Source organism: Parambassis ranga, chromosome 4, assembly GCF_900634625.1.
Source record: "Parambassis ranga chromosome 4, fParRan2.1, whole genome shotgun sequence".
Taxonomy (NCBI): domain Eukaryota; kingdom Metazoa; phylum Chordata; class Actinopteri; family Ambassidae; genus Parambassis; species Parambassis ranga.
In genome coordinates this window covers 25,090,338-25,104,150 of record NC_041025.1, presented here as the reverse complement: position 1 = coordinate 25,104,150, position 13,813 = coordinate 25,090,338, and the positions used below count along the sequence as shown (strand labels likewise).

At 48.0% G+C, this 13,813-nt stretch overlaps 1 protein-coding gene across 1 annotated transcript in view; it reads left to right on the top strand.

Annotated features, from left to right (window-relative positions):
* grin3bb (glutamate receptor, ionotropic, N-methyl-D-aspartate 3Bb) overlaps nucleotides 1-13,813 on the top strand; it is a 32,387-nt gene that overhangs the window by 17,518 nt on the left and 1,056 nt on the right. Inside the window, exons 2-7 of the mRNA XM_028403999.1 lie at nucleotides 8,263-8,900; nucleotides 10,228-11,320; nucleotides 11,995-12,140; nucleotides 12,426-12,541; nucleotides 13,141-13,292; nucleotides 13,631-13,795. Coding sequence (XP_028259800.1) covers nucleotides 8,263-8,900; nucleotides 10,228-11,320; nucleotides 11,995-12,140; nucleotides 12,426-12,541; nucleotides 13,141-13,292; nucleotides 13,631-13,795 — 2,310 coding nt within the window. The remainder of the gene's footprint in view (nucleotides 1-8,262; nucleotides 8,901-10,227; nucleotides 11,321-11,994; nucleotides 12,141-12,425; nucleotides 12,542-13,140; nucleotides 13,293-13,630; nucleotides 13,796-13,813) is intronic.

The following is a 13,813-nucleotide window of genomic DNA, read 5'->3' as shown; positions in this document are numbered from 1 at the left end:
CAGAAGGATCAGACTCGTGTGTCCGACTCTCAGGTGCAGATAGAGGTATCATGAAAACCTGACCTAGGACCACCATCCAACTGAACACATCCTGAGTCAGTCAGAGCTCTGAACTGGTTCTGTTTATATGGGCCTCAAATTCACTAATGTCCCCTGACCTGATATCTAACGAGCCTTCTGTCACTTCAGTCTGAGTCCAGACGTCTAAAGCCGGCGTCAGACCGACACAGCCTGCTGCTGCTTTTTACCTTAAGCCAAAGGTTCCTGTCAGACAGCGGTGGACTGGTCCGTTCCACTGAAACTCATTCCACACAGCGACCTGTGACACCTTGGCTCAGCAGTGTCAGCTCAGAGCCAGGCGGCTCTTCCTGAATCTGTGCTCCAGCAGCTGAGAGCTGTTTCTTTATGGAGCCGCCGAACATCAGAACACGTCCTCTAAATTAGACATAAACACTTTAAACAGCCGCACTCTCAGCTGACAGGGATCCAGAGTCATGATCCAGGTTTCTGCTGAGTCAGCATACGTAAAGTGATAAATCTCTAATCATCAACGAGCCAGCACCATTAGCACACAGACACACACAGACACACACACACACAGACACACACACAGACACACACACAGAGACACACACACACAGACACACACACACAGAGACACACAGACACACACACAGACACACACACACAGACACACACACACACAGAGACACACACACACAGACACACACACACAGAGACACACACAGACACACACACACAGACACACACACACAGACACACACACACACAGAGACACACACACACAGACACACACACACAGAGACACACACAGACACACACACACAGACACAGACACACACACACAGAGACACACAGACACACACACACACAGACACAGACAGACACACACACACACACACACAGACACACACACACAGACACACACACACACAGACACACAGACACACACACACAGAGACACACACACACACACACACAGAGACACACACACAGACACACACACACAGAGACACACACGCACAGACACACACACACAGAGACACACAGACACACACACAGACACACACACACACACAGACACACACACACAGAGACACACAGACACACACACACAGACACACAGACACACAACACACAGACACACACACACACAGAGACACACACACACACACACAGACACACACACACTGACACACACACACACACACACAGACACACACACACACACACACAGACACACACACACACACAGAAACACACACACACAGACACACACACACAGAGACACACAGACACACACACAGACACACACACACACACACAGAGACACACACACACAGACACACACACACAGAGACACACACACACAGACACACACAGACACACACACACACACAGACACACACACAGAGACACACAGACACACACACAGACACACAGACACACTGACACAGACAGACACACACACACACAGACACACACACACACAGACACACACACACAGACACACACACACACAGACACACACACACAGACACACACACACAGACAGACATACACACACACACAGACACACAGACAGACACACACACACACACACAGACACACACACAGACACACACACACACACTCCACCGTGTCCTGGGCCCGCCCCAGGGCTTCCTCCGAGTTAGAGCTCAGAGCATGTGACTGAAGTTGATGGCCGAGAGCCTGTTGAGGGAGAGTCTGGCCACCCGGCGGAGCAGACTCATTTCAGCCCCTTGCATCCACAGTCTCATTCTTTCGGCCTCTACCAACATCTTGTGGTGATAGGTCAGGGCAGGGACGTAGATTTTCCCTTCAGTCCAACAGACCGCATCACTGCAGAAGCAGCACCAATACACCTATCTAGTGCTCCATGTCCCTCACTCAGGAACATGAACATCCATCCCTCTTGCAACCCACTCCAGTGAGGGCTGGAGGTCTCGGTTCATGAGGCCAGGAAGACCACGTCACCTGCAAAGAACAGAGAGAGCAGAGACTCACACAGCAGTTAGTGTTTAGGGGTCAGCCTCAGCCCACGATCTTTAACGTCACAGAAACACTCTTCCTGTGGTATCAGTGTGTGTTGGACCTGTGTGTGTGTTCTGTGTTAAAGTGATTGCTGGTTCAGATTAATGAGCAGCCACATTACTGCAGGACAAACTGGTTGTTAATATTTAAAGAGAGCAGGCAGCTCTGCTGTAACTGTTTCAGCTCTGTGGCTTTATTACAGAGGACGGGCTGTTCTGCTCCGTTCTGCTCAGTTCTGTTCAGTTCTGCTCAGTTCTGCTCAGTTCTGTTGCATTCTGTTCTCCTCTGCTCCGTTCTGTTCAGTTCTGCTCAGTTCTGTTCCGTTCTGTTCAGTTCAGTTCTGCACCAACTGTGACCACAGAGCTCCTTCAACTGTTGAAAGGTTTGAAGTTGGTCATGTGACCTGATGTGCTGCAGGTCAGTGAGTTCTATAGAACTTCTCTGTGTTCTGCCAGCTCAGGTTGGACTGATGCAGGTTTGCGTTTCATCCCGTCTGATGTTTTATTCAGACTTTATCGGCTCTTGTGTTTTGATCCTGTTTTATTGATTCACGTTGGTGCTGAGCGGAGACGATGTTGGAGCAGAGCTGCAGTCAGATTTCCTGTTTGACTGGAGCTGCTCTGACCTCCCGTCTAGGAGAAGGCTTCATCAGGGATTGATGATATGAGAGCAGAGAGTTTTGCAGCTCCTCAGATCCACACCTCAGATGCTCTTATCCTTTGTCCGTTTTCTCAGATTGATCAGTGTGATCACTGGAACTTATTTTAGATTTTAGATTGAACCCTATAAAGATTTTCAACAGTAGTTGTGCGTCGCTCAGGAATTTTCTACATTTCCCAGGATGCCGTGGGACAGCCTGGCCTCAGGGAGCGTGCTGATTAAAAGTAGAAACAGTTGATTCAGATGGATTTTCTTTCTCCACAGGAAACATTTTCTGCTTCATTCTGCAGAAATAAAATGTTTCACTGTGAAACGTCTGCAAACAGACACTTTATCTAACACAGTCACGTGATCAGAGGCGCTGCTGAATGATCCTGTGGCGCAGCGTCCGTGTTGTACACAGCTGGCTGCATGAAGGTGCACATGGAATCCAAGACCAATGACCCGATGAAGCTGCTTGAATGAGCAGCGAACATCTTCAAAACAATTCCTTAAGTCCAGACGCCTTGCTTCAACCTTCTGAAGGAATTAACTGTTAAAATACAGTTAAAAATCACCATACCACCTCCTAAACCCACACACAGAGCTTTTGGGTTCAGACTATGACAGAGCTGAGCGACACCTCGCAGCTTCTTCCTCTTCTCTCTGCAGTACACACATCAGACAGGATGTTAGAAAACGACCTTCTATTGGATCATTTCAACCATTAGCTCGATTTCAGAGCAGCAAACTTCATGAGTGTCCAGCACCTGACAGATCTCAGACTTTAGGCTTTGATCAGAACATTGTTTAAGAAAGTACTCAGTTACCAGATGGTTGAAAATCTGGATATATATGCATCTGTGAAAACAGCAATATATAACTGACATTGTGATCTACAACACAATACTGTTCTGACAGCAGTGTGACTTCTGTGTTGCATCATAAAAAAGAGCCTTTGGATTTCAATCAGAATTAGTCTCATATTAAAATTAAAGTTACTTCATCGCCCTCTCTCTCTGTTTAGTACAAAGTCACGGTACCACACCCATGAAAACACAGCGTGTGTGTGTAGCCACAGTAATGCTTCCTACTCGTCTTGTTGTATATCCTGTCACCGGATTTTACACCGGAGGATTCCCTGTGAAGGACATGAAGAGAAAACAGCAGCTCGTGAGATGTCATCAGGGTGATGAGAAGTGAAGATACCACTATATTTAGCCTGCAACTGTTCACTCGGGTTTTACACTGTAAAACCTTAAAGATCCACCTGTCAGAGCGTCATCACGGTGATGGAGGACATGTCCCACAGCGCCATAGCAACAGACAAAAGGGAGCATCTCTTTGATCTAAACGCTTCTGTCTCCAGACCTCTGATGGTTTCGTGTTCTGATGCTGCAAGTGATTGACTGAGACTCTGCCGCCGGGCAGGGTTAGGTTAAGCAGTACACTTTTAATTGTACTGTCAAGGTTGCTAGGCAACAAGGCAGTACGTTGTGATAGCCGCACATTCAAAAAATGTAGTCTCTGAATAGAGACAGGTGTGAAGTGAGGCCGACGGTGGAGCCTCACGAACTGACATGAAATCTAATCTGATCAAAGCCTCAAAGGTTCATCCCATGTGCCTCTGCTGCAGCGCTGTGATTGGTCCTCACTGTCCTTCAATAAGACCAGGCTGAAGCATTGTGAGTGTAATCTGTGTCAGTGTGCAGCCAGTTAGTGGTGTGTCAGGGTACGTTTGGGTGACGGTTGGTCAGAGGGGAGAAACGCTGCTGTGAAATGAATCGATTCATTTACCAGCAAAGAGTCCGACAGGACAGAAGCTTAGTACGACAGGAACAAGGTGACTTTCAGACAAGAGACGCAAAGACTTAAGAAGCTCGCTGTGAGCAGCTGCAGCCGTTTGTACAGCTGTCTGCGTGCTTTCTTGTTGTTAGAAGTGTTTGATTAACTGTTTTGGCTCCCGAAATTATAAATACACCAGAATCCAGTCTTAGGGGGTTTGCTGTGGATCTCCTGATACCTCTTACGGTCAGCTGAGGAGCATCTCAGTCACGTCTGTGGTGCGGCATTATTTCACCTCACTGCAAACACAGAAACACAAAAGCAGCAGAGCTGACACATCAACAAAGGCTGTTACAGGGCCTGGTTTGTTTCTAATTCAGGGTTTAAATGTTTGGTTCTCGTTGGATGTTTGTCTGTCTGATGATGAAACAGATGATGATGTTCAGCTTCATTCAGTCTGCAGCCACGAATGATGACATCATGATGACACTCGATAAGCTGCCTCTTACTGCTTCTGACTTCTGAATGAACTGTTTTAATGAGCACGGACTGCCTTTCTGAATTATTGAGATCATCATTTCTGTGCAGTGATTTAAAAAATAAAAGGTTCCTTTAGTTCTGTTTGGTTCCGAGCTGATGGTGTTCCATAAAAACTGACTTCTGGTTCTGAAAAGATCAATTTAAGAAGTTTTTCCCGACGTTCTCCGATGCTCTTCTTTTAGTCTCCTCTGAGGTTCCCCTCTGTCATTTTGCCTTTTAATTACAGCAGATGTATTTCTGATCATCGTTATTCTGTGCCATCAATCAGTACAGAGGCCTCCAACCTAAAGTTTACTCCTGCAGATGCTGACTGTCTTGTCAACAATACTGCAGCCACATTACAGCTCTAGATTGCACTGACCCTCTGATAGAAGTTGGCCTTATGAAACCTGTTCTACCTGTGGCTGAGCTCAACAAGTGACTGTATCCGTACCTGACTCCTCTACACACTATAGTTTAGACTAGTTATACACCTTACTGAACAGAAAGAGTGTAGTCTGGTGGAGGTGGTGTCTTCTGGTCTTAAAGGTGGAGGTGGTGTCTTCAGGTCTTAAAGGTGGAGGTGGTGTCTTCAGGTCTTACAGGTGGAGGTGGTGTCTTCAGGTCTTAAAGGTGGAGGTGGTGTCTTCAGGTCTTAAAGGTGGAGGTGGTGTCTTCAGGTCTTAAAGGTGGAGGTGGTGTCTTCAGGTCTTACAGGTGGAGGTGGAGTCTTCAGGTCTTAAAGGTGGAGGTGGTGTCTTCAGGTCTTACAGGTGGAGGTGGTGTCTTCAGGTCTCACAGGTGGAGGTGGTGTCTTCAGGTCTTACAGGTGGAGGTGGTGTCTTCAGGTCTTAAAAGTGGAGGTGGTGTCTTCAGGTCTTAAAGGTGGAGGTGGTGTCTTCAGGTCTTACAGGTGGAGGTGGTGCCTTCAGGTCTTAAAGGTGGAGGTCTTAAAGGTGGAGGTGGTGTCTTCAGGTCTTAAAAGTGGAGGTGGTGTCTTCAGGTCTTAAAGGTGGAGGTGGTGTCTTCAGGTCTTACAGGTGGAGGTGGAGTCTTCAGGTCTTAAAGGTGGAGATGGTGGAAGTGGTGTCTTCAGGTCTTACAGGTGGAGGTGGTGTTTTCAGGTCTTAAAGTTGGAGGTGGTGTCTTCTGGTCTTAAAGGTGGAGGTGGTGTCTTCAGGTCTCACAGGTGGAGGTGGTGTCTTCAGGTCTTACAGGTGGAGGTGGTGTCTTCAGGTCTTAAAAGTGGAGGTGGTGTCTTCAGGTCTTAAAGGTGGAGGTGGTGTCTTCAGGTCTTACAGGTGGAGGTGGTGCCTTCAGGTCTTAAAGGTGGAGGTCTTAAAGGTGGAGGTGGTGTCTTCAGGTCTTAAAAGTGGAGGTGGTGTCTTCAGGTCTTAAAGGTGGAGGTGGTGTCTTCAGGTCTTACAGGTGGAGGTGGAGTCTTCAGGTCTTAAAGGTGGAGATGGTGGAAGTGGTGTCTTCAGGTCTTACAGGTGGAGGTGGTGTTTTCAGGTCTTAAAGTTGGAGGTGGTGTCTTCAGGTCTTACAGGTGGAGGTGGTGTCTTCAGGTCTTAAAGGTGGAGGTGGTGTCTTCAGGTCTTAAAGGTGGAGGTGGTGTCTTCAGGTCTTAAAGGTGGAGGTGGTGTCTTCAGGTCTTACAGGTGGAGGTGGAGTCTTCAGGTCTTAAAGGTGGAGGTGGTGTCTTCAGGTCTTACAGGTGGAGGTGGTGTCTTCAGGTCTCACAGGTGGAGGTGGTGTCTTCAGGTCTTACAGGTGGAGGTGGTGTCTTCAGGTCTTAAAAGTGGAGGTGGTGTCTTCAGGTCTTAAAGGTGGAGGTGGTGTCTTCAGGTCTTACAGGTGGAGGTGGTGCCTTCAGGTCTTAAAGGTGGAGGTCTTAAAGGTGGAGGTAGTGTCTTCAGGTCTTAAAAGTGGAGGTGGTGTCTTCAGGTCTTAAAGGTGGAGGTGGTGTCTTCAGGTCTTACAGGTGGAGGTGGAGTCTTCAGGTCTTAAAGGTGGAGATGGTGGAAGTGGTGTCTTCAGGTTTTACAGGTGGAGGTGGTGTTTTCAGGTCTTAAAGTTGGAGGTGGTGTCTTCTGGTCTTAAAGGTGGAGGTGGTGTCTTCAGGTCTCACAGGTGGAGGTGGTGTCTTCAGGTCTTACAGGTGGAGGTGGTGTCTTCAGGTCTTACAGGTGGAGGTGGTGCCTTCAGGTCTTAAAGGTGGAGGTCTTAAAGGTGGAGGTGGTGTCTTCAGGTCTTAAAAGTGGAGGTGGTGTCTTCAGGTCTTAAAGGTGGAGGTGGTGTCTTCAGGTCTTACAGGTGGAGGTGGAGTCTTCAGGTCTTAAAGGTGGAGATGGTGGAAGTGGTGTCTTCAGGTCTTACAGGTGGAGGTGGTGTTTTCAGGTCTTAAAGTTGGAGGTGGTGTCTTCTGGTCTTAAAGGTGGAGGTGGTGTCTTCAGGTCTTAAAGGTGGAGGTGGTGTCTTCAGGTCTTACAGGTGGAGGTGGTGTCTTCAGGTCTTAAGGTGGAGGTGGTGTCTAGATTATCTGATAACATCCTCCCTCTGGACGGCACCACCTTGTACATGTTAATAACATCAGAGAACACTTTGGTAAAAAAAAGACAATGAAAGAAGACTGACTGACTCACACAGCTCATTCCAGAGTTTCGGAGCCCGGACTGGAAAAGCTGTGTCCCCCTTAGTTTTCAGTCAGGTGATGGGAATTGTTTGAAGACCAGAGGATCGGAGGCAGCATGGTGGGAGTACGGTGTTTGAAGGTCAGCAATATAAGCTGGGCACAAGCCATGAAGTGCTTTAAAGATGCTGAGAGTACGGCTCACTGAGGCTGCACAATAATCAGACACACGGTCAAAGAAGGCCTACATGTATGCACAGGTTGAACAGAGCAAGAGAACAGGGGCAATCAATACAGCACAGGGGATCCCAGACCCAACAGGAAACTGAACAGACACAACAAAATAAAACAGGAAGTCCAAGACCTTCAGAATCAGAATCAGAATGACTTTATTTATCCCGAGGGGAAATTCTTTACACCTATCTAGTCTAAAATGTGTAGGGCACAGCCCTAGAGGCACAGCCTATAGAGGCCAATGTTCTCTGGTGGTTTTGGAACATTATTTAACCTCCAGACCCAAGCAGGACTACATTCTCTGACTTTTTATCAGATGTGTGATGATCCAGTCTGCCATGTGCTCAGTCTGTTCTCTCGTTCTGGTTTTTGTGTAGAACCGGTTCCACCTGCAGATGGTGACAGGGATTCCAGAGTCTGGTCTGTCTGATCTGTTGCTCACAGTTCTTCAGCGGTCTGGTTGGAGGGAAGGTACTGTGGTTCTGTGTCAGGGCTGGGAAGAGGCTCAGGGTCTCCTGCAGCTTCTGGACCATCGCAGCGGATCATTGGACAGCAGGAGCAGGATTACGTGGCACCTTAGGGCCCTTCTGAACCTGACACAGTCAGCCCACGATGACACGCAGATCCATGACTTCCTGTCCCAACATTTCAGACAGAACCAGCCCCCACCAGCCTCGGTGCTGCTGTTTGGAGCTGACCCGCAGTGTGCTGCAGCTGTGCTGCGCAGTGCCCAGAACCTGGGCCTGACGTTACCCATGGTGCACTGGGTGCTGGGCCAGCCACTTAGCCCTGATGCACTGCACGCCATAGGGCTGCCACTTGGCCTGCTGGCTTATGGACAGGTGGAAAGAAAACCACTCGACTTCTACATCAAAGATGGTCTGCAACTCATCACCAGGGCCATCGCGGCGGCAACGGCAGTGAGACCGGACCTGGCTCTGATCCAGACCATGGTTAACTGCTACGACAAGCCCAGCAAACTGGAGGTGCCATCGTCAGGACAGTACCTGTCTAGGTAAGGAGGAGGAAAACTCACCATCAACCCCCAGAGAAGTTTTGACCTTTTAGATGTTGCCTATGATGATTAATCAGTGATTGTTTCAACATTTCAGTAGGTTTTCATATGTTGTAATATAACAACGGCCTGAAGGGTAGTTTCAGTGATGTCACTCATATACACACATACAAGACCAGCAGGGGTTCATTTGCAGTCTTTACTGCTTATAAAGCCTCATCATAGTAGTCTGTACATCTGTCAACTCATAATCACAACAAAATGACTGTTGCCATGTTTATAGCCTCATTCAGTTAGAATTTTGATCTAAACTCAAAACTGTAACAGAGAAGACAAAAAAACTTGACAGATCAAAAACAAACATTTCTTTATGTATTTTCTAAGAAAAACAGGTAAAAAGTAAAGTTCATCAGAAGGGGTGCCGCTGCAGACAAACTCTGGTACCACTCTGACCCAATGTCCAGTCAGGAGGTGCTGTCAGTTCTGTCCAATCAGAGTCCAGTCAGGAAGTGCTGTCAGTTCTGTCCAATCAGAGTCCAGTCAGGAAGTGCTGTCAGTTCTGTCCAATCAGAGTCCAGTCAGGAAGTGCTGTCAGTTCTGTGTCTGTTGCTTCATGAAGACTTTTCTGCTTTGATCAGTTAAAGTCAAAGTGACTTTATGCTCATATTGTCCTCACAGAGACACAACAGTCCTCTACACACATGCTAGCTGCTACATGCTAGCTGCTACATGCTAGCTGCTACATGCTATGAAATGCAGGAAACAGCGTGAGCTGCAGGTTTGAGGAGGATAAAAGGTTTAACTACTGCGTTGGGATTTCTGACAGCAGATCAAACACAGTAAATTAAATTACAGTCAGACTGCGATAAAACCCTGAGAGGAGAGATTATCTGCTGCAGAAGAAGAAAAGAGAACGTGTAGAGAAAGGAATATCAGAGGTTTAATGTGAAGACAGAGCAGACTGATCAGAGATGCTTTTAACCATCAGAAAACCACATCAGGTTCTGCACAGTCAGACCAACACTGGAGGTCAAAGAGGAACCTTCTCTGCTCAGATCAGGGTCACACAGACCCACACAGCAGTAAGAGGTAGTTCTGGAAAAAAGGCACCATGTCTAAAGTCAAGGTTTGTTTCTGAAATGTCTGTTTGCTGGAATTAAAGATTGCACCAAAAAATAAATCACAGATTGGTCTTTAGTTATATTTAGAGAGAGAATGGCCTGGTGTTCGTCCGAGTGCTGACAGCTGAGATTATTCACAGGACGCTCCAGATGATATAGAAGAAAGAGCTGAACCTGTGTTATCTGCTGCCTCTCCTCTCCTGCAGGTTTCTGTCTAACACATCCTTCACTGGACTCACAGGTCAAGTCCATGTCCACCTAAATTTGTCTCAGGTCTTGACCTCCCAGAGGTTCCACATCTGGAGCCTACGGCGGGATGCTCTTGGTCAACCCACGTGGGTGACGGTTGGTAGCTGGGAGGGAGGTCAGCTGCAGGTGGAGGACCAGAGGGTCTGGCAAGGACCCAAACCCCGCCAAAAGACAGAGGGGATGGAGGGGAAGACCAGGGGCCGCTGGAGAGCAGGGATGCCAGTGGCGGGGAGTCGGGTTCGTGTGGTAACCCTTGTGGAGCATCCCTTTGTGTTTACGCGGGACGTGGATAATGAAGGCAGTTGCCCAGCTGGTCAGTTCTGCCTGGATGCTGGCACCAACAGCTCAGAGACTCTGGAGCGGTTTTTTAGGGATGTGGCCTGTGGAAACAGCAGCCACATGCCTGCAGAGTACAGCAAGTGTTGCTATGGATATTGCATTGACCTCTTGGAGAAGCTGGCTGAGGATCTGGGCTTTGAGTTTGACCTTTACATCGTCGGAGATGGAAAGTATGGGGCTTGGAAGGGGGGGCGCTGGACCGGGCTGGTGGGTGATCTACTGAACGGTCTTGCAGATATGGCCGTCACCTCTTTCAGCATCAACTCCGCCCGCAGCCGTGTGGTTGACTTCACCTCGCCCTTCTTTTCCACCAGCCTGGGCATCTTGGTGCGCAGTAAGGACACGGCAGCCCCCATTGGGGCCTTCATGTGGCCCCTACATTGGTCCATGTGGGTGGGCATCTTCCTGGCACTACACATCACTGCACTCTTCCTCACACTGTATGAGTGGAAGAGTCCATTCGGTATGACACCTCATGGACGCAACAGAATAAGAGTGTTCTCCTACTCGTCGGCTCTCAATCTGTGCTATGCAATCCTGTTCGGACGCACCGTCTCCTCCAAGACACCAAAGTGCTGGACAGGCCGATTCCTGATGAATCTATGGGCCATCTTCTGTCTGCTGGTGCTGTCAAGCTACACTGCTAACCTGGCTGCTGTCATGGTGGGAGAGAAGACCTTTGAGGAGGTCTCCGGGATCCATGATGCCAAGGTGAGAAGTGCTCCTTCACAAGCTGAAAGCCTCAGACAAGGTTCACAGTAACAAGTAAACAGCTACTTCCAGCTAAAAGCTGTGCAGAGCTGACCAGAGACCGTCGTGTGATTTAGTGTGCGCTATGTTTAAGAATCAGATGATGATCTGATTATTGATTATTGCTGTGATGGAGACGTTGCATCTGTTTCTATAAACTTTCCACAGACTGTGCTCCTGTCCTGAAATAACTGCAGATTCAATTTGTTCTGTGGATCACCTGCCTCGTCCTAATTACACTTTTAATTCAGCAGCTGACTGGAGCATGAAACAGAACTTTGGGTGTTTGTACAGCCGGGGCTGCTGGGAGCTCAGGGCCTTTAAATTGGACGTCCATCTGTATGTGATTACCTTTGTATTTGTAATGTACAGCGACTCAGAGTGCAGCCCTGCAGTGACGCTGCAGCCTGAATGTTTTTAAGATAAGATGAGATAAGATGAGATAAGTTAAGATAAGATGAGAGTAAGTGTCCATATCAATCCAAATCAGAAGTACAGTTGTTCGTCTTTCTATGATCTCATCGATTACAGCATCAGAAACTGCGAATAGGGATCAGATGTGTAGGAAGTCTAACTGATGTCATGTTTCTGGAGTTCTGTGCTTTATCTTGACCTCCAGCCTCTTTTTCCTCCAGCTGCACCACCCATCACAGGGTTTTCGTTTTGGGACAGTGAGAGAAAGCAGTGCTGAAGATTACATGAAGAAGAGTTTTCCGGAGATGCATGAGTACATGAGGCGCTTCAATGAACCAACCACACCTGAAGGAGTCGCTACCCTCAAGTAAGAGAACAGCTGCTGCTTGTGCTGTGGTCTGACACATTCAGAGTCAGAAACAGTGATCTGCACTTAGTCTACACTCCATTACAATGGTCTGTGCTCAAAGATGCCTCAGGCCCAAATGTAAATGTTTGATAAACATGTGGGGGACTTGGGATGGAAACAGACCCTCACTGACCAGGTGAGATCCACAGTCAGCCTTTCAGAAACCTCCAGGCACCCTGACTGTTTCTCTGACCTTAGCATGAAAACCATGAACTGATCTTAATGTGCTGCTCTGTGTTGAAGGACAGATCCTCCACAGCTTGACGCCTTCATCATGGACAAAGCTCTGCTGGACTATGAGGTCTCCATTGACGCAGACTGTAAGCTAGCGACTGTCGGAAAGCCGTTTGCCATAGAAGGTAACAGAGTCTCTTATCTGTGTTGTGTCCGAGGACAGCAGCAGGGTTTACGCTGCACAGTCATGCTCAGTAATATGTCCTCATGTGATCTCGTGTTGATGCGAATGCATGCGTTTTCCAGTTGTTATTCACCACTATCGACCAATCAGCTGAGAGGAACAGACTGCGTAGCAGTGTCTGATCTCAGACCTGGTAACAGGGATTTTGGGTGTATATCCTCCAGTGTGATCACTCCTATAAATCTCTTTTCTGTAATGAACGTTCTATTCAGTTGGAATAGTAATGAAACTCAGACCCAACATGTTCGGCCGAGCGGCTTCATCAGTCCTGCTGCTACTCTTGGAGACAACTGTAGGCTAAGTTTGTCCGTGAGGATTCCCTCTCTTCAGTGTTCAGACACTTTTGATTAACCAGCAGTAAAACATTTCTGTGTGCTGACATCATCAGCATAAGACCTCATGTTCTGCAGAATAATTATTATTCCAAATAACCGATTCATGTGCTCACTCTGTGGGTTTTTATTATACTGTATACCTCTATAAAAGTTAAGTGTCATTCTGCACACTTGTTGTCTGTTTTTTGCCGTTTGTTGGTGACAGGTTACGGCATCGGCCTCCCTCAGAACTCTCCTCTAACCTCCAACTTCTCAGAGTTCATCAGCAGGTATAAGTCAGACGGATACATGGACCTGCTGCATGATAAGTGGTACAAAGTGGTTCCCTGTGGAAACCGAGTGTTCGCCGTTACAGAGGTCAGTCTGAGTGTCGCCTGCTTCCACAGTCTGTCAGTGGAGTCCATCAGACATCGTCCTGTATTCACTCACATGCATCTGTTTGTTTCAAACTGAACGTGCTGAACGTCCTGTGCTCAGGCGGAGAGCTGCTGCCCCCTGCAGGTCACTCTGACTCACTAACAGTCAGCAGGGGAATCACTCTCAAACCACACATCAGAATGCACCACATGTTTCCGAGGCAGGACGACATCACACCAGCAACACACAAAACCCACAACACATTCAGTCCATGTAGGAACATATGGCTGCGCTCCACAGAGGACGTTACAGTGACCTGCTGCTCTTCTGTCTCTCAGACTCTTCAGATGGGGATCAGTCACTTCTCAGGGCTCTTTGTGTTGTTGTGTGTTGGAGTGGGCGGAGCTTTGCTGACTCTGGCGGGTGAACATGGTTTTTACAGACTCGTCCTTCCTCACATCCGCCGCCGACAGAACTTGAAATACTGGCTGCACACCTCACAGGTAAGTCTCACAAAGAGG